Below are 26,730 nucleotides of genomic sequence, written 5' to 3' on the forward strand. Positions count from 1 at the left end.
ATCATTGTTTTTCACATGGGCAGTTATACGTTGCCTGTTCACGAGTTGGAAAACCATCCGCTTTGTGTTAACGTCACAACAAAAACAAAAAATGTGGTTTATCAAAGAGCACTTCAATGAAACGGATAATTTGCGGATTCACTTTCATTTACTTAGAGAAGTTCAACTAAAAAACACTTCATTTTTGTAATCGAAATAAATTTATTACTGTTGTGCAATAAAATCAAATTTTTCCTTTTCAAATATAAAACAAACAAAAAATTTCTTCATCTTTCTCACGAAACCATCTGGTGGCGAAACGGAGTTCGTCGGGTTTGCTAGTTATATATATATATATATATATATATATATATATATATATATATATATATTAGTTATAGTTAAGAGTCGTAACCCCTTCGGGGGGTGGTGGCTGAACCCAAATTTCACTTTTGAACTTGAGGGTAAGATGAACCTAATTACAAAATTTCATGCAAATTAGAGAACAGTAAAAAAATTCAGAGGTTATACCCTTTTCTCGTCTCAGTTTGCGGCACTAAGGGACCGATTCTGCCGCAATTTTATGATAAGGTCATGTTATGAAGAATTTTCCATAGTAATATAGACAAATGTTATGCGGCTGGTGTTCAGTCAGGCGAATTTTTCAGGTTTTCTGATGCAAAACATAATCTAAAAGCCGCACAAATGTCAAAAAACGATGTTAGATAAGTGTGTGTTTCTGATACCACTATATAATATACGAGTGACGTTGCAGTTTATGTATAAAACTCCGGAATGAACAGTAAATACATGATATTTTGACAGCATTCAGTATGATTCATTCGCATAATGTATGGGAGTCGGAGCGTAACATAGCTATGCCGTAACATTTCTCTGTTATGCGGCAGAATCGGCCCATAAATGTCATTACTCTACATTGATATTACTCCACTAAGTACACTCCACTAAGTTAATCACCATCCTAGAACTTCTTTTTCATCTTTTATGTTTCAAAGAACCATCTCATTACGAATCTTGGCTTCATCTGTCATTTATCTCTGCAGCACATTGTTCTTTCAATACCATTTTTTCTTTCTTTTTTCTCAATACCCATAAGCCCCTCCAGCAAAAGCCAGCACAGTGCCACTGGCCGCCGCCGCCTGCTGCTGCTGCTGCTGCTGCTGCATCGCCGCCACTGCCTGATGTGCCGCGAACGCCTGCGTCAGTGCGGCACTCGGTCAGTGCTGCGCCCCGTATTTCATACGTTTTTGCTTTTGACGCTGATTGCAAAACCAGACACGAACCACGTTTTTCTTCAGATCCAACTTTTCGGCAATCGCTGCTATCTTCTCACCTGATGGCCTGGGTTGCACCTGGGGGGTGAGAAATAGATATTTATAGACGCTGGATAAGAAATAGACATTTTTTATCTTTTCTGGAAGTGTGTCTCCAGAAAACAAAAATAGATTTATAGACGCTGCATTATGGTACCCATTCACTAGGCAATCGGCAGATTTATTATTATTTATTATGAAATGAGCAAGAGGCAGATACAAAATAGAGATGAAACATGATGTCATGAGCAATATTTTCGAATTGGCAAGACATCGCCTATTATATGTTTCAACAAGCATTATAAAAAAATTAACAGTACAAAAGAATCATTAGCACCCGACTTGAAGATTTTTATGAAGATCCGTAGTAAAATGATAAAAATTAATAGTTCAGGCGACTAAAATGATGTCCGCAGTTCTGGCGGAGGGCGGAGAGACCAGATTTTACCTGAATATTTTGCCAAATTTATGAGACCATAGTAATAAAATCACTCGAAACTATACCTTTTTTCATAAAATACAAAAATATATTTTAAAAATCACATAGGTAAAAATATGTAGGTGAAATTCTATATTTATTTCTGCATAATATTTAATATTTATTTTTATTTGAAAATTATTATAAATCCATGCGTTTCAGATAACATCCTTGCTTTTATTCGGTTGATTATACAGTCAAGAATAATACTTTATCTAAGTCAACCATTTGAAATAGTTTAAGAATAAAAATCATAATAATAATAAACTAATCTAAAATTACTTGAAAAGCGCACTATTACAAAATATATATTTAGATTTTGCAACTAACCATACAAATAAGCATGAATAATATTTATTCAAAGAACAATAAATAATGAACTATTTATTTATACGTTTCGACACGGTCCGTGTGTCATCATTCAGTATTTTTTTAAAATATTTATACAGTATAACACCAGGAAAAACAATCAAAAAAATTGAAACTAACATTATTGAAAAATAAAACATAATAAATTAGGTAAAAAAATTGTTTTGAAGTTAAAAAAAATATTTTATTACTACCTGATGAATATATTAACAACTGTATTATTAATTGTATTATTAATAAATATTACTTCGATAAATATATAAAAACAGATAAAATATTACGTTGTATTAATGCATTGCATTGTAAAAATTGCTGTAGGTAAAATATGTGTTTATAAATACATACTTTAATTAACATACTTCTTTCACTGTTCATTATTATTAGTACGAAATATTATAGAATAATATGCTAACTTTATGGGTACATATTATTATTCATTAAATAAAGTAGGTACTTTTATATTCACAATATTATTTAAATTATTCAATAATGTCTGGGTATTACTTTTGGAAAAAGGTAACATTGCGTTTGATGCATTGATCCTGAATCCAGGAATATTCGTACCGAAAGTCCACAAATAAATTTAATCTGATTCTTCCAAAGTCAATAATATAAGAAAAATATTGTTTTTTATTTCGAATAAATATGTAACAATAAGAATATACCTAACAAACTTCTTTATATATTATAAATAAAATCTTAGAAATGAATATAGTAAGAACGGCAATGCTTTTTATAAACTACAAAAAATTGATATATTGATAATAAAAATTTGATTTTTAATTCGTGTTTTTTCCTTCAAAAATAAATTATTTAAATTTATAATTTTATTTAATTTAATAATATTGAATTTGTTTTAAAAGTTGTCCGTTTTTCATTTGCATCTCAAAAAACATGAGTCATTCTATTGGAATATAATTTCACTGCTCAAATCGTAAATGTAGACTTATATTCCAAGATTAACGCCATGTTTCAGAATAAAATTAGGCGCTGAAATAATGTAAAACGCGAATAATTTGTTATAACTGCTTTCGGACTACGTTTGAACAATATTTTGAGCTATTTTTTCGCGAAAAAATTGATTTCCGAATTCGTCTGCTGCAAATGTACAAAATTAATGCTAAATAAAAAACTTCAATATAATTTTTATATAAACAATCAATGTTTAAATAAAATGATTTAACGAACAAAAATTTGCAATAAAAGTCGACTTTATCTCACTACACGTTCGAAATATACATACTTTTTTCTCTAATGTTCAAGAAAAATGAATGAAATTTTGTTCGATTGGGACACCGAAAAATTTTACAACTGGATATTCATTGGTCATTTTATCGTAAATTGGCTAAATTTTGTCGTTTGTCTGGTTGCCTAGTATATGGGTACCATTAAGGGTCATCTCATAAATCTTTTATCTTACCTGGAAGTATGCCTCGAGGCTTCGTTTCTCAGGAGCGGCGATGGAGGTCCTTTTGCGTTTCTTTTCGCCTGCAGGAAGGACACTAGGAGCATCAGGATCTCGTCTTTTGTTCTTGGCCTGGGCTTCGGCTTCCTCCAACCAGGCCTGGAGGATTGGCTTGAGGGCTATCATGTTGTTGTGAGATAAAGTTAGGGATTCGAAACGACAAATGGTACTTTGGGACAAGGCTCCGACGCCTGGGAGCTTCAGATTGGCCAGGGCTTTGCCTACATCAGCCTAGAAAGAAAAAAAAGATAGATTTAGTAATTGGTTTGTTTATATAAAAACATATTGATGAAAATATGTCATTTTTACATTAATTTACCCGTAGGGTAGTTATAGTAATGGACCGAAAGTCGAAAATGAAAATTTTTGCATTTCTCGACGTTTCGAAGGTTTCTGAATCTTTCGGCATACCTCATAAAAAGTGGATATGTGTGTGTGAGTAAGTGTGTGTGTGTGTGTAAGTGTGTGTGTGTGTAACCGTGTGTGGGTGTGTAAGTGTGTGTGGGTGTGTTTTGTTTATCCGCATTTTTTCGTCCACGTTTGTTTTCGGGCGCACGGATCAACCAATTTGAATGGTTTAACTAGTCGGGCGCATGGCATCGTGCCTTAAGGCAAAATGGCTAGAACTTCCCGTACCAAAAATTATTTTTCTTAAAAAAGATTAACATTTTTGAAAAAAATTTACTCTGAAAAAATTAGATTTTTGAAAAAAAGACTTTTTGAAGAAAAATTTATTTTGAAATATTTTGGAAATTCTGAACTTTTTTTTCAAAGCAATCGTACTGCTTTAACTGCATAGATACAAAATGCAGAAGCGCGTAAGCGCCGCGTCACCGTCTAACGGGTTAACATTGGTACGGGGAACCCATAATAATGTAAACAAAATTTAAACTTACGATTTAAACTCGTATTGTTAAAATCTCTATAAAATATCTATGCATATGTCTAATGATCATTTTTGACCGCCAAAATGCTTTCGTTTTTACTTTTTTCGTTGGATCTCCGAAATCGCTAGACCTGCCTTCATGAAAATTTCAATGAAAAATCAGTTCTTCATCTTGTTAATACAAGTAAAATGTTTTTTGAATTATTAAAATCGGACGCTCCGTTCTCTTAAAAAACTGAGTTACCGTTTTTGGCACTTTTTGCCCCGTATCTTCGGAACGGCTAGACCTACCTTCGCCAAAAACTAATCAGCACGCCTCCTTATCAATACGAATCCAATGTTTTTTGAATTATTCAAATCGCTTCATCCGTGTTCCCGAACTCGTCGATGAAAATTTGTATTCGCACACACATATACATCCATTTTTTCTAAAGTATGCCAAAATGTTCAGAACGTTTTGAAACGTAAAGATGTATAAAAATTTTCATTTTAGATTTTTTTTGCGATTACTATAACTTGACCTACGGGAAGTTAAAAAACATTCGATCCGTATTGACAGGGAGATGTGCTGATTAGTTTTTGGCGAAGGCAGGTCCAGCCGTTAAGGAGATACGGAGCAAAGAGTGCAGAAAATACAAATCGAGTTTTTGAGAGAACGGAGTTTCGGATTTGAATGATCTAAAAAACATTTAATTTGTAATGATTGGGGGAAGAGGTGATTAGATTTTGGCAAAGACAGGTTCCGCCATTTCGGAGATACGGAGCTAAATGTACAAAGAATGGCAGTTTTTGAGAGAACTAAGCGTCCGATTTGAATGATCTAAAAAACTTTCTGCTTGTATTGACAAAACAATTGCTTTTGAGGATAAAAAATTATTACATCTTTTCTTATTTTCCATAAAATATTTCTGTAATTTTGGATTAAAAATTCAAAACAAAAAAATAGCCAGGCTAAGCACAGTCTAAGCGCCACTCTGGTACAAATGTTTTCGCAAGTGCGTTTAGACTGTTGATGTAGCAGCACTTTTCCAATTTTGTGAAAATTATTGAAAAATGTGAAAATGCCGCCGAGCTAAGCGCAGTATAAGTAAAATGTCGCACAGAATTATTTGCAAATGCGTTTAGACTGTGACTATACAGGAGCACTTTTTCAATTTTGTGTAAATTAAGGCAACTATTTTATATGATTTATATATTATATATGACTATATTTATGATTTACATTTGATTTGCTCACTCAGATATAACAAGATAGCAAAAATAATGAAAGTTACAGTATTTGTAATAATATATTTAAAAACGTTTAAAATTTCTTGAATATTTCATTACGGTACGGGAAGTTCCAGCAATTTGCCTTTATACGCGATGCCATACACCACTAGTTTGTAGGATTTTTATGAGTATACAGAGTTGTTGTAGAGTTTAATAGTCAATATAAATAGTTTAATTTTTCTAATATTTTTTATAAGTACACGATTTTAGAGTATACCGAGCCATTGTAAAGTCTTTTAACATTCGACAATAATATAGAATATTTAATTCTAAACAAATTTACCAAATACACTATTTACTTCAAACAAAAATTTTAAGACATAAATTGCGAATTCAAACGCAACCGTATTTATATACTTAAATATATAGGAAAAACACTAAATTTTCAGTTTTTGTTCAATAACTTTTGTATAAAATGCAGAACTTGGTTCTAAAAAAACATATGAACAAATATTTTGTATTATGAACCTTTACTTATAATATTATAAAATAATACTTTTACTAAAATACTATATTCGTAAAAACATCTGCCTGACAGTATACGCACTAAAAAAACCACAACAATAAAAATACAGCAAATAAATAAATTATTAGTATAAAAAATAATTAATACAACATAAAAACACCAAAATAAAATTTACTTAATATTTTTTTTTATAAATAAATAATGAAAAAATTAAAATAAACAAAAACCTACCTCTGTCAGGCTGAGGTTCGCCAGCGCTTTGCCTACGTCAGTCTGCAATATTTAAAAATACCGTTGTAGCAAAAAATTTTGACTCAAAAATTCAGCAAAAATTTGCAAAATTACGCCAATTAATAATAATTAATTAGACACTAATTAGAAATAAATTGGGGGGCGGTGCATGTATGGTGAGGCCCATATTAGCCCGGTAATAAAAATTTTGAAATTAAAAATAGAAAGTGTGTTCTAGGGTAGTTTTTGAGTATATCGAGTTGTTATAGAGCATTATAATGTTAGACAATATTGTAGATATCAATTTGAACAAATTTTTAAAATATTGAATATTTTAAACAAAAATTTTAAAAGATACAAGTAAAAATTTACCAGTACAAAAATGTACCTTTGCTAAGTGACACTTGTTTATGGCGTATGTAAAAATATGTTATTTTTTTCAATGCGATTTATAATATACCGAGTTGTTGTAGGGTGTTGTGATGTTAGACAATATTGTAGATATTCAATTTTGAACAAATTTTCCAAATATATTGATTACTTTAAACAAATATTTTAAAAGATACAAAATTACCAGTAGAAAACAGTACCTTTGCTAAGTAGTGAAATTTGTTTTAACGTATGAAAAAATATGTTACCACATTTTCAATTACGATTTATAAGTATACCGAGTTGTTATAGGGTATTGTAATGTTAGACAATATTGTAGATTATTCAATTTTGAACAAATTTTCCAAATATATTGATTACTTTAAACAAATATTTTAAAAGATACAAGTAAAATTACCAGTACAAAACTGTACCTTTGCCAAGTAGTGAACATTGTTTATTACGTATGAAAAATATGTTACTTACATTTTCAATTACGATTTATAAGTATACCGAGTTGTTATAGGGTGTTATAATATTAGACAATATTGTGTAGACTATTCAATTTTGAACAAATTTTCCAAATAGATTATTAGTTTAAACAAATATTTTAAAGATACAAGTAAAATTACCAGTACAAAATGTACCTTTGCTAAGTGAACATTATTATTACGTATGCAAAAAATAAGTTACTACATTTTCAATTACGATTTATAAGTATACCGAGTTGTTATAGGGTTGTTGTTTGTTAATGTTAGACAATATTGTAGATATTCAATTTTGAACAAATTTTCCAAATATATTGATTACTTTAAACAAATATTTTTAAAAGATACAAGTAAAATTCCAGTACAAAACTGTACCTTGCCAAGTAGGTGAAACAGTGTTATTACGTATGAAAAAATATGTTACATTTTCAATTACGATTTATAGTATACCGAGTTGTTATAGGGTGTTGTAATATAGACAATATTGTAGACTATTCATTTTGAACAAATTTTCAAATATATTAATTACTTTAAACAATATTTTAAAGATACAAGTAAAATACCAGTACAAAACTGTACCTTGCTAAGTGAACATTGTTTATTACGTATGAAAAAATATGTAACTACATTTTCAATTACGATTTTATAAGTATACCGAGTTGTTTATAGGGTGTTGTAATGTTAGACAATATTGTAGATTATTCAATTTTGAACAAATTTCCAAAATATCAATACTTTAAACAAATATTTTTAAAAGATACAAGTAAAATTACCAGTACAAAACTGTACCTTGCTAAGTGAGCATTGTTTATTAGTATGAAAAAATATGTTATTACATTTTCAATACGATTTATAAGTATACCGAGTTTGTTATAGGGTGTTGTAATGTTAGACAATATTGTAGATTAATCAATATTGAACAAATTTTCTAAATATATTGATATTTTAAACAAATATTTTAAAAGATACAATTAAAATTACCAGTACAAAACTGTACCTTTGCTAAGTGAACATTGTTTATTACGTATGTAAAAATAGTTACTACATTTTCAATTGCGATTTATAAGTATACCGAGTTGTTGTAGGGTGTTGTAATGTTAGACAATATTGTAGATTATTCAATTTTGAACAAATTTTCCAAATATATTGATTACTTTAAACAAATATTTTAAAAGATACAAGTAAAATTACCAGTACAAAACTGTACCTTTGCTAAGTGAGCATTGTTTATTACGTATGAAAAAATATGTTATTACATTTTCAATTACGATTTATAAGTATACCGAGTTGTTATAGGGTGTTGTAATGTTAGACAATATTGTAGATTAATCAATTTTGAACAAATTTTCTAAATATATTGAATATTTTAAACAAATATTTTAAAAGATACAATTAAAATTACCAGTACAAAACTGTACCTTTGCTAAGTGAACATTGTTTATTACGTATGTAAAAATATGTTACTACATTTTCAATTGCGATTTATAAGTATACCGAGTTGTTGTAGGGTGTTGTAATGTTAGACAATATTGTAGATTATTCAATTTTGAACAAATTTTCCAAATATATTGATTACTTTAAACAAATATTTTAAAAGATACAAGTAAAATTACCAGTACAAAACTGTACCTTTGCTAAGTGAGCATTGTTTATTACGTATGAAAAAATATGTTATTACATTTTCAATTACGATTTATAAGTATACCGAGTTGTTATAGGGTGTTGTAATGTTAGACAATATTGTAGATTAATCAATTTTGAACAAATTTTCTAAATATATTGAATATTTTAAACAAATATTTTAAAAGATACAATTAAAATTACCAGTACAAAACTGTACCTTTGCTAAGTGAACATTGTTTATTACGTATGTAAAAATATGTTACTACATTTTCAATTGCGATTTATAAGTATACCGAGTTGTTATAGGGTGTTGTGATGCTAGACAATATTGTAGATTATTCAATTTTGAACAAATTTTCCAAATATATTAATTATTTTAAACAAATATTTTAAAAGCTACAAGTAAAATTACCAGTACAAAACTGTACCTTTGCTAAGTGAACATTATTTATTTCGTATGCAAAAATATGTTACTACATTTTCAATTACGATTTATAAGTATACCGAGTTGTTATAGGGTGTTGTAATGTTAGACAATATTTTAGATTATTCATTTTTGAACAAATTTTCCAAATATATTAATTGTGTTAAACAACTATTTTGAAAGACACAAAATTAATAGTACAAAACTGTGCCTTTGCTAAGTGAACATTGTTCATTAGCACTTTGCATTTTAACAACCACATTAGCACTTTGCACAAGTTAACAACCACACATATTGCTCTATAACATCTAAACCGTAAAAGATACGAAAAAACTTTGTTCGTACGAAAGATGCAGAATAAAATTATGAATAAAATGGTATATGAATGGTTAAGTGTGTTCATATAATTTTCTCGAGATTTTCCGATTTTCCTGAAATTTTACGACGGCAACTCGCCTGTAGGCCACACCGTTCGGAATTCGAAGTTGCGATATATGGGAAAAAAACTAAGAATTTTGAGACCTTTCTAACGATGTATAAAACTGTCAATCCATTTTGTACAAATGCGTCAAACATTCCATTAATATTAGACAAACAGTTTAAAACATACTGGGAATGTAATAAATAAATGCATAAGTCAATAACGAATGGGCTAATATTAAACGATATTAATGTATGAATAGGGCTAATATGGGTCTGTATTCGGTTATCATACATGCACAAAGAATTCAAATAATATTTATTATCATTGTAACGTCTTTCTTATAAACTAATAAATAAAAAAAATAGTATTTTTTTTAATATTTACAAATTTATTTTACCTGTGTCACTCCGAGCTTGATCCGCCTCTGTTTAAAACGTTCAGCAAAAGCTTCTAATTCTCTTGGGTCAGTATCAGCATCTGGATGCAAACCTGCTGCTGCAGCAGCAGCAGCTGCTGCTGCCATCGCTGGGTGATGGGCATGGTGCATACTCTGAAAAAAATATATATCTTATATATGAAATTCTTCTGTAACTATGTATGAATGACTAAACCTCCTAAACTATAATTCGGATTTTCATGAATCTTCCTGAAGTTTGTTCGGCAAATTTTCTAGAATTTTTAGATTCATAGATATGTAGTTAGATTGTAGAAATAAATGGAAAAAATTACAAAAAACCGCTTATCATTGTTTGCCCTTGAAAATATTTAAGGCATGGTTTGACATTAAAAACAAATGAAGACTGTCGTTTGCCAAACATTTCTATTCACTTATAGGCTAAGACAATATTAAAATATAATAAATTCATGATTATAAATAAGGAAAATGTAATGCCTACTTTATTATTGCCGAAAAGCAGTTGAGATGTGCCAAAAATTAAAACTAGTTGGTATTGGTATTTAGCCTTGAGGCAAGTTACATGAACTTCCCGATATGTGTAAATAATCGACTTAATCAATAATAAACAAATTAATTTATTAGTGATTAAAAGTATTCCGAGTGGATTTATTATACATAATTGAAAACGAACGAACACGTTAACTCGGAGTGTTTTCTAAAAGCAAATTTTCACAAATCAATAATTTTAATAATTGAACCAGTTTCCGTAGGACTTTAATGCTTTAGTATGTTCATTATTACCAAGTCCTCTATCGTTATACCAAGTAAATCGTCTAATTTTAATTTTAACAAATGTCAAAAGAACTACTTATTTTCTCAAACTTTGATGATTTTTTAAAATTAAACTACTTGTCGTAGAGCCGTAATAATTCAGTAAGTTCTATAAGACCATGGTATATACAGCCAAAAAACGTTCCCTAAAAATCGGCCTAAATTTTTTTTCAACAGTTAATTACAAGAAAATGGCTCGGTAGATTTTCACCTAAAATTAATCAGTATCATTCCCAACTAATATCTTTCGAACAGTTTTTGATTTTTCAATATCGGTTCGGTAGTATGAGCTTAAATGTGGACGAAAGGTTTAACACTTTTTTCCAAATTACAAAGAAACGGCTCGGCCGATCGTCGCAGAAAACGATAATCCTCATCGAGATACATCCAATGGTTTTTAAATTTCTGAAATCGGTTCAGGCGTTTTTGAGCAAACGTCGATAAAAGTTTTAATTTTGACAAATGCCAAAAAGACCATACTAATTTTTGCAAACTTTGACGAATTTTTAATGCTAAACAAGTTGTCGTAGGGCCGTAATATTTTAGTATGACATAGAAGACTATGGTATCTACCGTCAAAAAAATAATAATAAAAATCGCCGAATTTTTTTTTTTAAACTTTATTACAAGAAAATGGCCCGACCGATTTCTACCAAAAATTAATTAGCACGATTCCCAACCAATATCTTTCGAACGGTTTTTAAATTTTCAAAATCGATTCAGATTTGCGGGCTAAAGCGTGAACGAAAAACTTTTCACTTCTCTGCTATTTATAAAGAAACGGCTTGGCCAATCGTCGCACAAAACTGACAAACAATAGTCCTCATCGAGATACATCGAATGGCTTTTAAATTTTTGAAATCGACCCTGCCGTTTTTGAGAAAACGGCGATTTACGGCAAAAAATCTGTTCACATACATGCACACACACACACACATACTTTTTCTAAATTTGGTCTCATTCGATTCAGAATGGCTTGAAACGTCGAGAAAACAAAATTAGCGACTCGGATTTTTTTATGAAAACATAAACTTCGGGAAGTTAATAACGAATTCAAAGTCGTTTTTTTCAAAACTTTTATATTGCAGTGTATAAAAGTGTTCCCTAGGAAATGTTGTAAATTTTATCTTATTTCACCCTGTCTAACTAAAAAGGAGTGGTTTCATATGAAATTTTTGAGTTATTTGACAAAAACCAAAAAAAAATGTCCCGAATAAAATATAGTAAATTTAGTAAATATTTATTACTTAAATATCGAATTCAAACTCCATCCCTTACCTGTTGGTGCTGATGATGATGATGATGATGAGCCATCATATGATGATGAGCCCCGACGACCCCAGCGGCGTGCCCCGCCACAACCCCGGCATGGTGATGATGGTACCCTCCATGGTGCCCATGGAGCTGACCTCCGTTACCGCCACCGCCGCCGTTGACCACCGATCCGGAGGTCGCATTGAAGGCGCCCATCGGTAACATCGAGTCCGCCATGGGAGTCAGAGATGTCATGTTACCCCCGTGGGTCAGTGGTTCCAGAATGGGGTCGACTAGGCCTCCGCCGCCACTGGAGTCCATCGAGTGCTGCTGCTGGTGCTGGTGGCCCTGGTGGTGGTGTGCGTGGTGACCCTGGTGGAACAACGGTTTCTATGAACCGGTGAGGTAGCAGAGTTAGGTGAATTGTGATAGAAATGGTATGGTAATAATGATATATGAGGTAGTAGATTGATTGTGTATATGTATATATATATATATATATATATATGTATATATATATATATCATATATAAAATTATTCTGTAATGGGGTATGAATGATTAATCCTCCTAAACTATTATTCCGATTTTGATAAATCTTTCTGAAGTTTGTTAAGAGAATAAAATTGATGTCTAAAGTCTTACACTTGTTTCTTAAATAATTCTATTAAAATTAATTTATAATAATTTGTTTTGTATTTCAGCAGAAACGATTTTCTACTTCCTCAAATGTAAAAAACTTGTTTATAAAAATTTATCATAACAATTTCAATAATTGATAAATTTTCTAAAATATCTAATTCAATAATAATTTGAAAATATCAAAAAACTATTTGTTTAAAATCCTAACAGAAACGATTTTCTACTTCCTAAAATTTGTAGCATTAATTTGCTTGCCTCGAATTAAGAAATGTAAAAAACTTGTATATAGAAATTTAACGTAATAATTTCAATTGTAAGTAAATTTTCAAAAATTTCTGGTTTAATAATAAATTGAGTATATCAAAAAATCATTTGTTCTGTATTCTAGTAGAAACGATTTTCTATTTTCTAGCATTTTAGTACAAAATTTGTTTGCTTATAGTGAAATATTCAAAAAACTTGAATTTAAAATATTTTGACTTTTTATATGACAGAACAATTGCTTTTAGAAAAAAAATTCATTCGATTTCTTTTTACTTTAAATAAATATTTTTGCCTTGGTGATTCAGCTTGCATAATTCTTATAAATATTAGGCAATGTTACAATATTTATAATAATCTATTTGAAAACATTTAATATTCCTCGAACATTTCGTTACGGTACGGGAAGTTCCAGCTATTTGTTAAAAAATTTTCAATGACAAACAAAAATGTAGGCAAAAAACTACATTTTTGTTTGTCACTGAATAATTTGTTTACGTCAAAACGTTTACTAACGTTTTTGTATATAAATAAAACTACGAACAAAACTACTTACTACAATTTAATCATAATTAAATAATATTCACAATAAAACATCCTACTAAACGTAAATGAACATCTTTCAAAAACGTTTGACATTTGACGTATTAGCCACCGTCCATTGTTTTATTCAAATTACGCTTCTACAAAAAAAATCAAATTGAAAATGTAAAGTTTCTACGCGATTTTGAAATAATATTTCACCTTTCCGACAACCTACCGATTGGCACGAATTTTTCAAGACTAAGACTGGCCAAATCGGTTTAGCCGTTATCGAGTTTTAGCGGATCATTTTATCGAGAACTCCATTCTTATATATAAGAAGTTATATACTTTTCCAATTTTGTTAAAAGAAAACTATTAAAAAATGTGAAAATGCCGCCAAGCTAAGCACAGTACAAGTGAAAATGTCGCACAGAATTATTTGCAAATGCGTTTAGACTGTGACTATACGGGAGCACTTTTTCAATTTTGTGTAAATTAGGCAACTATTTTTTTTTAAATTGAATTCGAAATGAAATGACGATTGTTAATGTTCTGTAGATAAATTGATTTATTTATGATTTACATTTGATTTGCTCAGATATAACAAGATAGCAAAATGACTGTAAGGTTATTACAGTATTTGTTATTAACGTTTAAAATTTCTCGAATATTTCATCAAGGTACGGGAAGTTGCAGCAATTTGCCTTAAGGCACGATGCCATACACCACTAGTTATATTTGTACATTTATGTCGATTACACTCGTAAGGGATGATGATAACACTCTTGTATCCTCTCACTAATTGCAATCCCATCAAACATCTCTCGATACACTTTCATGTTACTCCACCACTAAGTGTTATCACTTGATAACCTCTCCACCGCCGAAGCTCTCACAATCTAATATAATTTTATTATTATTTCCACCACCATCCATTGACTGACTTGACGGGGTTGTATTTAACTATATCCATTTCTGTATCATCTGTATCGTCTGTATATATATATATGTTGTACGATATAATTTTGAGGGTTGAAATCTTCACCTCAGAACGACGTTGTAGTGAGGGCAATAAAATTGAAATGTGCACGAGGAGAAGTGATTGCTTGCAAATATTTTTTATTGATATTAAAAAACAAGTTGGAGGGCGGTGGAAGAACGTGGGAAAGTAAAGTTTTGTAAAATTATTAATTTATTTATATTATAATATTGTTAGTGTTAATTTAAGTTTGTTAATGTTAGGCTCTGTATTCACATGTCTTGTTACAGAGCGCACTAAGAACCGTTACAATCAAATACTACTAACATTAATTAACTTGATATTAAAATTCTGTGCGACATTTTCACTTATACTGTGCTTAGCTTGACGGCATTTTCACATTTTTCAATAGTTTTCACAAAATTGAAAAAGTGTTCCAGTGCGTTTACAGTCTAAACGCACTTGGCTAAACATTTCTACCAGAGTGGCGCTTAGACTGTGCTTAGCCTGGGTAATTTTTTCAATTTTTAATCCAAAAATGCAAAAATATTTTATGGAAAATAAAAAAAGGTGTAATAATTTATATTTATTTTCAAAAGCAATTGTTTTGTTCAAACAAGCAGAAAGTTTTTTAGATCATTCAAATCGGACGCTTAGTTCACTCAGAAACTGCCATTTTTTGCACATTCAGCTCTGTATCTTCGAAATGGCGGGACCTGTCTTTGTCAAAAGCTAATCACCTCTTCTCCCAATCATTAAAAATTGAATGTTTTTGAGATCATTCAAATCGGATGCTCCGATGTCTCAAAAACTCGATTTCTATTTTCCGCACTCTTTGTTCCGTATCTCCGTAACGGCTGAACTTGCCTTTGCCAAAAATTAATCATCACATCTCCCTATCAATAGGTATCAAATGTTTTTCAAACCTTTTATATCGGCTAATCCGTGCGCCCGAAAACGTGGACAAAAAAATGCGGACACACAAAACACACACACATCCATTTTTTCTGAGGTATGCCAAAATGTTCAGAAACCTTCAAAACGTCGAGAAATGCAAAAATTTTCATTTTGATTTTCGGCCCATTACTATAACTACCCTACGGGAAGTTAAATATATATATATATATATATTATATATAAAAAAATCTGTACGGATGTATGAATTCAAACTTTTCCTAAACAGTTATTCAAATTTTGATGAATCTTTTTGGAGATTGTTAAGATAATTGTTTAAGATGCCATGAACTATAAAACTATAACAGTATTATAGAAATAAACAGAAAAAATTGCAAAAAACAACACATCATTGTTTGTCATTTTAAAACAAGAGAACTGTATCTCACTGTATTATAAATAATAATTAGATAATAATAAAAAACTAGTGGTGTACGGCATCGGCAATTTAATTTTTTTGCTATAAAATTATTTATTTGGGAAAAAATCTTGCTGAGTTAAAATAAAAACTGAGATAATCAATAAATAAAAATACATTTATAATTTAATCTTTTTTTTTTAATTTTTCCAGATATTTTGTTGTATTTTATGGGCTTTCATAATTTAAAAAAATAGAAAATGCACTTTTTAATGAAATTTAGAAAAAGTTGAATAATTGATGTCTAAAGTCTTACACATGTTTCTTAAATAATTCCATTAAAATTTATTCATAATAATTTGTTTAAACCATTCAAATCGGTTGATCCGTGCGCCCGAAAACGTAGACGAAAAATTGTATCCATACATACATACACACATCCATTTTTTCTGAGGCATGCCAAAATGTTCAGAAACCTTCAAAACGTCGAGAAATGTAAAAATTTTCATTTTCGATTTTCGGCCCACTACTATAACTACCCTACGGGAAGTTAAAAAATATATTTAGTATATATAAAATTCTTCTCCACGGATATATGAATCCAAACTCCTCCTAAACGATTATTCGAATTTTGGTAAATTTTTTTGGAGTTTGTCAAGGAAATTGTTTAAGATGTCATGAACTATAATGAATGTTTGTCATAGAAAACATTTTAACACATGAGAACTGTATCTCACGGTATTATAAATAATAATTAGATAATAAAAAATAACTAGTGGTGTATGGCATCGTGCCTTGGGGCAAATTGCTGGTACTTACCGTACCAAAAATTTTTTTCTAAAAAGATTAACATTTACTTTAAGTATAACTCATGAACGGATTAATGGACATAATGTGCAAATATATATATATATATATATATTACATATAAAACTCTTCTGTAGGGATATATGAATCCAAACTCCTCCTAAACGATTATTCGAATTTTGGTAAAATTTTTTGGAGTTTGTTAAGAAAATTGTTTAAGATGTCATGAATTATAAAACTATAGTAATATTGTAGAAACAAATGAAAAAAATGCAAAAAACAACATATCATCCTTTGACACTGAAAACATTTTTACGCCTGAGAACTGTGTAAATAATAATTAGATTCAAGTCTTATGACATATTGTAATAGCTCTTGGTATTTTATTTAAAAATAAGTACTTGTAAGCCAGGTTCAGAAATTCTAAAAATCATTCTGTATATTTTGCTAAAATTGAAGGTACAGCTCGCAAAAAATCGATTATATAATGCAATGAATTATAAAATATAAATCGATTATAAAAAATAAAAATAAATATAAATATAAATAGAAATATATATATATATATATATAAATATAAATATAAATATAAATATAAATATTAGGTTGTCAAATATCTCCCTTCCGCTTTTTTGCTATTGGTTTATAATACAAAAAGGCGGAAGGGAGATATTTGACAACCTAATATAAATATAAATATAAATTTTAATATAAATATAAATATAAAATATTGTTAATCTGTACGTTTGGACTCTATATACGTGCCATCATTAAGCAGTTTAAAGATTTTTATTATTAGTTGATACAATAATCAGCAAAAATCCACAACGACTCATAAATCCTATATCACTTATATCAATCACATATTGTTGCTCTATCCATAGATTTAGTAAAATTTTATTTTCTCATCCAATTGACTATATATCCCAGTTGTTTGGGGGTTGGGGAAAAGCAACAAGGTAATATTCATCCAAGGGTCGATTTTCGACTGAATCTAGTGCTGGAGATGATTTTTAGCCCCTTTTATCATCGGCACGCGACTGCTAACCAAGAGTTATGAGATTCTCGTAAAAATATCATAAAGTCAACCGACCCTAACTGGGAAAATGGGTAAATTGACAGATAAATTTGGCAGAGGAGAGGTAGACGAGATATTGTTGATTGAAACCGTAGTTTTTGTTTGTTCTGAATACCAAAAAAATCAAAAGCCAAAAATTAGTCTTCTACTATTAGCCAAATAAAAAATTATGTCAACTTTTGAAGACGATTGATATGTAAAAGCTTTGACTTTCACGTCATAAAACTTCCCGTAGGGCAAGTTATAGTAATCGCAAAAAAATCGAAAATGAAAACTTGTATATATCTTTACGTTTCAAAACCTTCTGAACATTTTGGCATATCTTAGAAAAAATGGATGTATGTGCGGGTGTGTGTGTGTGCGTCTATGTGTGTGTGTGCGTATACAAATTTTCGTCGACGATTTCAGAAACACGGATGAAGCGATTTGAATGATTAAAAAAAACATTCGATTCGTATTGATAAGGAGACGTGCTGATTAGTTTTTGGCAAAGGCAGGTCTAGCCGTTCCGAAGATACGTGGCAAAAAGTGCTGAAAACGGTAACTCAGTTTTTAACAGAACGGAGCGTTCGATTTTAATAACTCAAAAAACATTTTACTTGTATTGACAAGATGAAGAATTGATAAAATTTTTATGAAGGCAGGTCTAGCGGTTTCGGAGATCTAGTGAAAAAAGTAAAAAAAAAAATGACATTTGGCTGTCAAAAATGATCATTAGACATATGCACATCAAATTATCAGATATTTTATAGAGATTTTAACAATAAGAATAAATTTTGTTTACATTCCTATGGGTTCCGTACCAATGTTTACGCGTTAGACGGCGACGCGGCGCTTACGCGCTTCCATATTTCGTCTTTATGCAGTTAAAGCAGTATACGATTGCTTTGAAAAAAAGTTCAGAATTTCCAAAATATTTCAAAATAAATGATTTAAGATAGAATGATTTAAGATAGAATGATTTAATATGGTTCGAAATTGTATTAAATGTTTCAAATCATTGATCAACTTTTATTGATTATTATTGATTACTTTTAATTACTTGAATTTTATTTTTAATTACTCGACTTTTGAATTGCGGTACCGGAAGTTCCAGCAATTTGCCTTAAGGCACCATGCCTTAATTGCCTTAAGACAGAATTCCACTTACAGCTAGTGCTAAATTTTATTAAAAAGTGCATTTTCTAATTTTTTAAATTATGAAAGACCATAAAATACAACAAAATATCTGAAAAAATTAATAAAAAAGATTAAATTAAAAATATATTTTTATTTCTTGACTATCACAGTCTTTATTTTGACTTTGCAAGATTTTTTCCCAAATAAATAATTTTATACCAAAAAATTTAAATTTAAATCTTTTATCCCAGTTGTATATTAATTACTATTTCTCTAATGATAGTAATACTTTCATAGTTTACAACAAAACTTGTTATATGGCAATTGTAATTTCTAAAAACAAGTTTTGAAATAATCAATGATTATTTTTGATTAAATTGAAACATTTTTTTCCAAAAGCAATTATTTGTTAAAACAAGCAAAAAGTTCTTTAAATCATTCAAATCGGACGCTTAGTACTTTCAAAAACTGCCATTTTTTCACATTTAGCTCTGTGTCTCCGAAACCACTCGACCTGCCTTTGCCAAAAACTAATCAACACTTCTCCCAATCATTACTAATTGAATGTTTTTTAGATCATTCAAATTCGATACTCCGTTCTCTCAAAAACTCGATTTCTATTTGCTGCACTCTTTGCTCTTTATCTCCGTAGCTGCTGGACCTGACTTTGCCAAAAACTAATCAGCACATCTCCTTATCAATAGGAAGCGAATGCTTTTTGAACCATTCAAATCGGTTGATCCGTGCGCCCGAAAACGTGGACAAAAAATGGTATCCATACATACATACACACACACACACACACACATTCATTTTTTCTGAGGTATGCCAGTAAAATGTTCAGAAACCTTCAAAACGTCGAGAAATGTAAAAATTTTCAATTCCGATTTTTGGCTCATTACAATAACTTACCCTACGGGAAGTTAAAAAACAATAAGTATGTTTAAAATTAATTAATTAAAATTGCTCGGAACAGACAATACCCGAGTTTAGCATAATTGTTTTTAAAACTATACTTGATATTAACAAGTATGTATCAACATGTATCGAATATTTTTTTATTTTATTTTAATTTAATGATTTTTTTTTATTTAAAAATGTATTATTTTTATTTATTCAAAAAATTTCCTTTCACTATCATAAAAATATTTTCATTCTTATATGTGAAAATGATGCATGAATAACGAATAATTATTTTCAATGTTATTTAATCAAGATAAACTATTATTTTTTAGTTCTACTAATAAAAATTAAAATAATTTTGTTTACTATCTATAAAATTAAACAATAAATAAATTCAGTCAAACACTGATCTAAATTACACTAAATTTGCGGATAAATTACAGAATGTTCGAGCAAAAATTTATTTTTTATAAAAAGTTCGAAAACCGGTTAAAACCGGTTTTTTAGTAAAATTAAAATTCAAAAACCGGTTTTCTGAAATGTCGGTTTTTGTATGAATTCTGATTGATATGTAAAAGCTTTGAAACCTACCCTTTCACATCACAAAATCTTATTACAATTCCATTTGTCTCAAGTCCAGTGGACACTAAATCCCAAACCTTAAAACCCAAACCATGTACACACAAATTTCCATCTAAAGCCTATTATATTTCGGTCAAAATTTTTAGAGTAGCCTTCAGTATCCTAATCCAAAAAGTGCGTACCATCGACGGTCAATATATTAAAGTATAAATCTAATTGAATGTACTCGTATATACTTTACTGGATATATTATAAGAGAGTATATATATATATATATATATATATATAAGTGCATCTCTCGAGAATCTCAAAGGAATCGATTTCTCTCCACCGCACGCGTGTAATTCCCCAGGGCTGTTCTGGATCTTATTGCATTATATTAGACACGTATTGCTCCTTTTATGCAAGCCCTTTGATGGTATTAAATGACACAAACATACATAAATATACACAGAAACTAGTATTAAGAATTATATTTTTTGATCCCAAAAAATCGCCAGAAAATCTTTAAATCATCTATAATATAAAAATGAATCGCAAAATGTGTTAGTAAACGCATAACTTAACAACGCCTAGACCAATTTGAAAAATTATTTTTTAAAATGTTCGTTGAAGTCCAAGGATGATTCTTAAGGCGAGAAAAAATCGAATAATTGCCGAGAAAACCCGAAAAACAACCCTTTTCTTTTACACACACAAACGTTTTCTAACTAAAATGTAGAAACAATTTGAGCTTTATTGCTATTATATAAAGTTCATAATAAATTACAAGCACTCACTAGATACTCCTTCTAAACGATTATTCGGATTTTGATGAACCTTTCTGAAGTTTGTTAAGGAAACTTTCTAGGATGTAAGTGATTATAAAGTACTGGGATGTACGCGCAATATTGTAGAAATAAATAGAAAAAAATGTAAAAAACGACACGTCATTGTTTGCATTGAAAACAAATGAAAACTATCATTTGCCAAAAATTTCAATTTACTTATGAACCTAGACAATATTAGAATATGTATAATAAATTTATGATTATGAAGAAAAATGAAATGTCTACATTATTATTGCCAAAAATCAGCTGAGATGTGCCAGAAATCAAAATAATATAAAATACGGTATATGTATGGCAGATTGAATGATACACATATGAACAGGATATGACAAATTGATTCACTTAAAATATGGAAATAAATATTAATCTGGGCCGGTCTTAGCTTTAATGCGATGCATGCGAAAAATAAGAGCGCACCCTTTAGGGGGCGCCAACACATGATTCGGATATTAAATTTTCAATATAGTTTTGTTTTTAATATATAATTTCTTTGCATCTTTTACTAATCTTTCCACAATATTTTTAAAAATCGTAAAAATTTCACTTTATAACAACAAAATGGGAAATTAAAGATGAATACATACAATTCGGTCCTCACGATATCGATTAGGAGAAGTTTAAGATGCAATTTTCGATATCTTAAATAATAAAAAATTAAATAAATTTAATTCAACATGAAGTACCAGTGTTTTGGGTCTGAATTTTTTTTACTGTGCTCCAATTTGTATGAAATTTTTGAAATTAGGTTTATCTTACTCTCAAGATCAAAAGTGAAAATAATTTAGACTCCTTTGCCATTTCCCGGGGGATAACATCCCTCTCAGTGGTGTAATTTCATTTTTTTTTCAAAAAAACATCGGATATCGATAAAAGAACTAATTATAAGAAACAAATGTTTTATAATGTTTTTCAAAAAAGCGAATATTCATCATTTTATTTGAAGCAGTTGTACATTTAAGATCCATATGGGTGGATGTATATACATTTCGGTATAGACTGTAGTGTAAAAAAACATAATAATTTTTAACTAATTGGTAAATATCAGTATAGATTATTAAAAAAAAAATGAAACTTTTGAATTGTAAACATAAGTACAGGATGTCTGTCGGGTCATCTAGTTTAAAATTAAAATACGTAAATAAAAATAATTTATCGTACTCGTACACTGAGGGTACTACATACAATCTATCATCCCTGTAAATCCTATTAAAGCTGATTATAATCCTGCAATGTATGTATATATATATATATATATATATATATATATATGTATGTATATATTTATTATTCAATCGTACATACATGTCCCTAGGATTGACATCGTGACATCCCGATGTCACGTCACGCTTCTACGTCACGTGGGAAGACACGTCACGGTTAATAACATGCATTTTGGCAGGCAACATTATTATCGATATTGATAATATAATCGATAGTTTACACTAATGGGTAATAGTTTTTCATGCAATTAGATGTAGACATATTTGATAATAATAATATTAATTTTGTGAAAGAATATTTTTACAATAATTAATTTCCCGTAGGGTAGCTATAGTAATGGGCCGAAAATCGAAAATGAAAATTCTTGCATTTCTCGACGTTTCGAAGGTTTCTGAACATTTTTAAGGCATACCTCAAAAGAAATGGATGCGTGTGTATATAATTTGATTTATTATTTTAGGTATATAGTAGTGTTATAGTATCGTTTACTGAATTCTGTGTCTATTAACATAAATTTGAACAAATAAATATAAATTGTTATTAATTTGACATCCTGTAATCACGTCGCCGATAGAGTAAAATAAATTAAATATAAATATTTATAGATGTTAGAAATCATACTATTATTATTAATAATTTTTAATGCATATATTGTTAAAGTTGTGTATTGTTAGTAAAATTGTTGTTAAAATTTTACAAACTTGGTATCATAAAGTAGTGATTAATAAAATATATAAAATATTTTATATATTGGCCGAGAACGCATAATGATGGTCTTCAGTAACATTATATTAATTCCAAATTGATACAACATTTTTTTGTCCAAGTTTTCGGGCGCACGGATCAACCGATTTGAATGGTTTAAAAAACATTCGATTCCTATTAATAGGGAGATGTGCTGGTTAGTTTTTGGCAAAGGCAGGTCCAGTCGTTACGGAGATACGGAGCAAAGAGTGCAGAAAATACAAATCGAGTTTTTGAGAGAACGGAATATCGGATTTGAATGATCTAAAAGACATTCAATTTGTAACGATTGGGAGAAGTGGTTACTAGTTTTTGGCAAAGGCAAGTCCCGCCATTTCGAAGATACAGAGCTAAATGTACAAAAAATGGCAGCAACTTTCTGCTTGTATTAACAAAACAATTGCTTTTGAGGATAAAACATTATCACATCTTTTTTTATTTTCCATAAAATATTTTTGTAATTTTAGATTAAAAATTCAAAAAATCACCCAGGCTAAGCACAGTCTAAGCGCCACTCTGGTACAAATGTTCACCCAAGTACGATTAGACTGTTTATGTAATGGAGCACTATTCCAATTTTGTGAAAAACTATTGAAAAATGTGAAAATGCCGCTAAGATAAGCACAGTACAAGTGAAAATGTCGCACAGAATTATTTGCAAATGCCTTTAGACTGTGACTATACGGGAGCACTTTTTCAATTTTGTGTAAATATTAGGCAAGTATTTTTTTTTAAAATTGAATTCAAAATGAAATGACGATTGTTAATGGAGATAAATTGATTGATTTATGATTTACATTTGATTTGCTCAGATATAACAAACAAGATAGCAAAAATAATGAAAGTTACAGTATTTGTAATAATATATTTGAAAACGTTCAAAATTTCTCGAATATTTCATTACGGTACGAAAAGTCCTAGCAATCTGCCTTAAGGCACAATGTCATACACCACTAGTTTATAAAATTCTTCGTCTCTATCTATTTTTTCCTCGATCGATTTTTCCTTTCGACATTGTATAATTACAAAACATGTTATTACCCTTATAAAAGTGAGTAAACATGTAATTAGAGTATCATAAGTGGTTGTTAGTCTACTATTTAGTTCTATTACAAATGTTATACTAATAAAGTTTAAAAGACTCTTTAAATACTTTGTCGACTTCACCGGAACTTTTCGATTGAACAAACAGAAAAGTCCGGCAAAAGTTTTCCGGCAAGCCCTTTGCATAATTTATCCGGAAAGGGCAATTTTAAAGAAATGTGAAAAATATAGAAATTGTTAAATAATTGTATATATATACTAGCTGACCCGACAGACGTTGTCCTGTATGGTGCTTTAATGCAAATTGCTAAAACTTCACGCACCGTAATTAGAAATTCGAGTAATGACATTAGTGAGAATTATCAGAATTATGCTTGGTTAAGTCAACGAGCAATTCTTGCCGCAAAGAATAATGATGTACACGCACTGAATTTCACCATTCAAGAAAAAATTGCTGGCGATTTGGTGACATACCAATGATTCCGACTGGTCTTCCGTTTGACTTCAAACGATTGCAACTTCCAAGCGTTCGCAATAACAAGTCTCAAGGCCAATCGCTTAGTGTTTGCGGGATAAATTTCAAATATATTATTTAGAAAATCATTGTTTTTCACATGGGCAGTTATACGTTGCCTGTTCACGAGTTGGAAAACCACCCGCTTTGTTTGTGTTAACGTCAGACCAAAAAACAAAAAATGTGGTTTACCAAAGAGCACTTCAATGAAACGGATAATTTGCGGATTCACTTTCATTTACTTAGAGAAGTTCAACTAAAAACACTTCATTTTTATAATCGAAATAAATTTATTACTGTTGTGTAATAAAATCAAATTTTTCCTTTTCAAATATAAAACAAACAAAAAATTTCTTCATCTTTCTCACGAAACTATCTGGTAACGGGTTTGCTAGTATATATATATATATATATATATATATATATATATAATTATGACCTTTGCGTGTCTCCATCAATAAATGCACCTGTACTTTCCTCCTATTTTTATTTGCACTCGATTTATATGAAAGAGGGGACCCACCCTCAGGTCGAAATGACATGTCTAGTAAGTACTAAGGGCGAGTAGCCCTTAACAACCCTCACATAAAATAAATTATCTAATTATCTGCACTCGAATTGACCACAACAGAGTCAGGAAATAGATAAAAATGGGTTTTGAGGATACGAAATAAATTGTTTGGTTAAGGATAGTTAATTTTAATAGTTAATAAAAAATAAAATAGAAATAGATCTCTGAATTTTACACGAGTTGATTAAAAATTTATTTACAAAAATATTGATTTTACTGATTTTTTTTAATTACAATAATTGTTACAACTGTTAAATAATTTAACATCTAGTAATAATAATAAATAATTACATAAATTTGAATAAATAAGAGTACAAAAGATAGAATTTACATTTAAATGATATCAGTAGTATGATGATTAAAATAAAGCAAATAAAATTTTTGAATAATAAAATAATACTAGAAAAACAATAAAGTTGGATTAAAACAATAAGTGACAGATAATTTTTTTTTTTGAAATTGAATTCGAAATGAAATGACGATTGTTAATGTTCTGGAGATAAATTGATTTATTTATGATTTACATTTGATTTGCTCAGATATAACAAGTTAGCAAAAATAATGAAAGTTACAGTATTTTCAATAATACATTTGAAAACATTTAAAATTTTTCGAATATTTCATTAAGGCACGGGAAGTGCCAGTAATTTGCCTTAAGGCACGATGCCGTACACCACTAGTTTAATTAACCAATGATATCATCAAATAACTGGCAAAAATTAATCAATAATTATTAATGAACTACAATTACAATCAATACGCATATTTTAGACATCATTTATAATAATTCACAACTAATTTTATTAATGTAATTAATAACTATTAGTATAATTGATAATTTTGTATATTATTTGTTGTACAACTTTGCTTCCGCCGTTTTTACAATACGAGTTTTCTACAATAATGGCGGCAGCAAAGTTGTACATCTAATATATTTCCAATCAAATTTTAGGGTATACCGAGTTGTTGTAGGACTAAATTGATGTTAGACAATATTGTCAATGATTTAATTTTGAACAAATTTGCCGAAGACATCAATCATTTCAAATAAACGGTTTAGAAGTTACAAGCGATAAAATAAAAATATGCACTTGATATACTAAAACTTAAGTTTGTTAGGAAACTAGAGTACTTTATACTCAGATTTTATCGCTTTATTTCAATTGCAATTTTAAAATATACCGAGTTGCTTTAAAGTATGACTATCTTAGACAATATTTTAGATAATTTAATTTTGTACAAGTTTGCCAAATATTTGATTAAAATCAGACTTATCGTTCGAAAGTTACAAGACATTGTATAAATCAAT

The 26,730-nt window shown here is 29.5% G+C and overlaps 1 protein-coding gene across 1 annotated transcript in view; it reads right to left on the minus strand.

Moving 5' to 3' along the window:
• Window positions 1-1,217: 1,217 nt before the first annotated feature.
• Window positions 1,218-26,730, minus strand: part of LOC113389804 (inhibitory POU protein-like) — a 101,743-nt gene continuing 76,230 nt past the window's right edge. Inside the window, exons 4-7 of the mRNA XM_026626810.1 lie at window positions 12,315-12,662; window positions 10,206-10,358; window positions 3,581-3,856; window positions 1,218-1,352 (exon numbers count right to left, since the gene is read on the minus strand). Coding sequence (XP_026482595.1) covers window positions 1,218-1,352; window positions 3,581-3,856; window positions 10,206-10,358; window positions 12,315-12,662 — 912 coding nt within the window. The remainder of the gene's footprint in view (window positions 1,353-3,580; window positions 3,857-10,205; window positions 10,359-12,314; window positions 12,663-26,730) is intronic.

Source organism: Ctenocephalides felis, unplaced genomic scaffold (genome assembly GCF_003426905.1).
Source record: "Ctenocephalides felis isolate EL2017-DRISC unplaced genomic scaffold, ASM342690v1 CF-g0.4_SCAFFOLD_03573, whole genome shotgun sequence".
Taxonomy (NCBI): domain Eukaryota; kingdom Metazoa; phylum Arthropoda; class Insecta; order Siphonaptera; family Pulicidae; genus Ctenocephalides; species Ctenocephalides felis.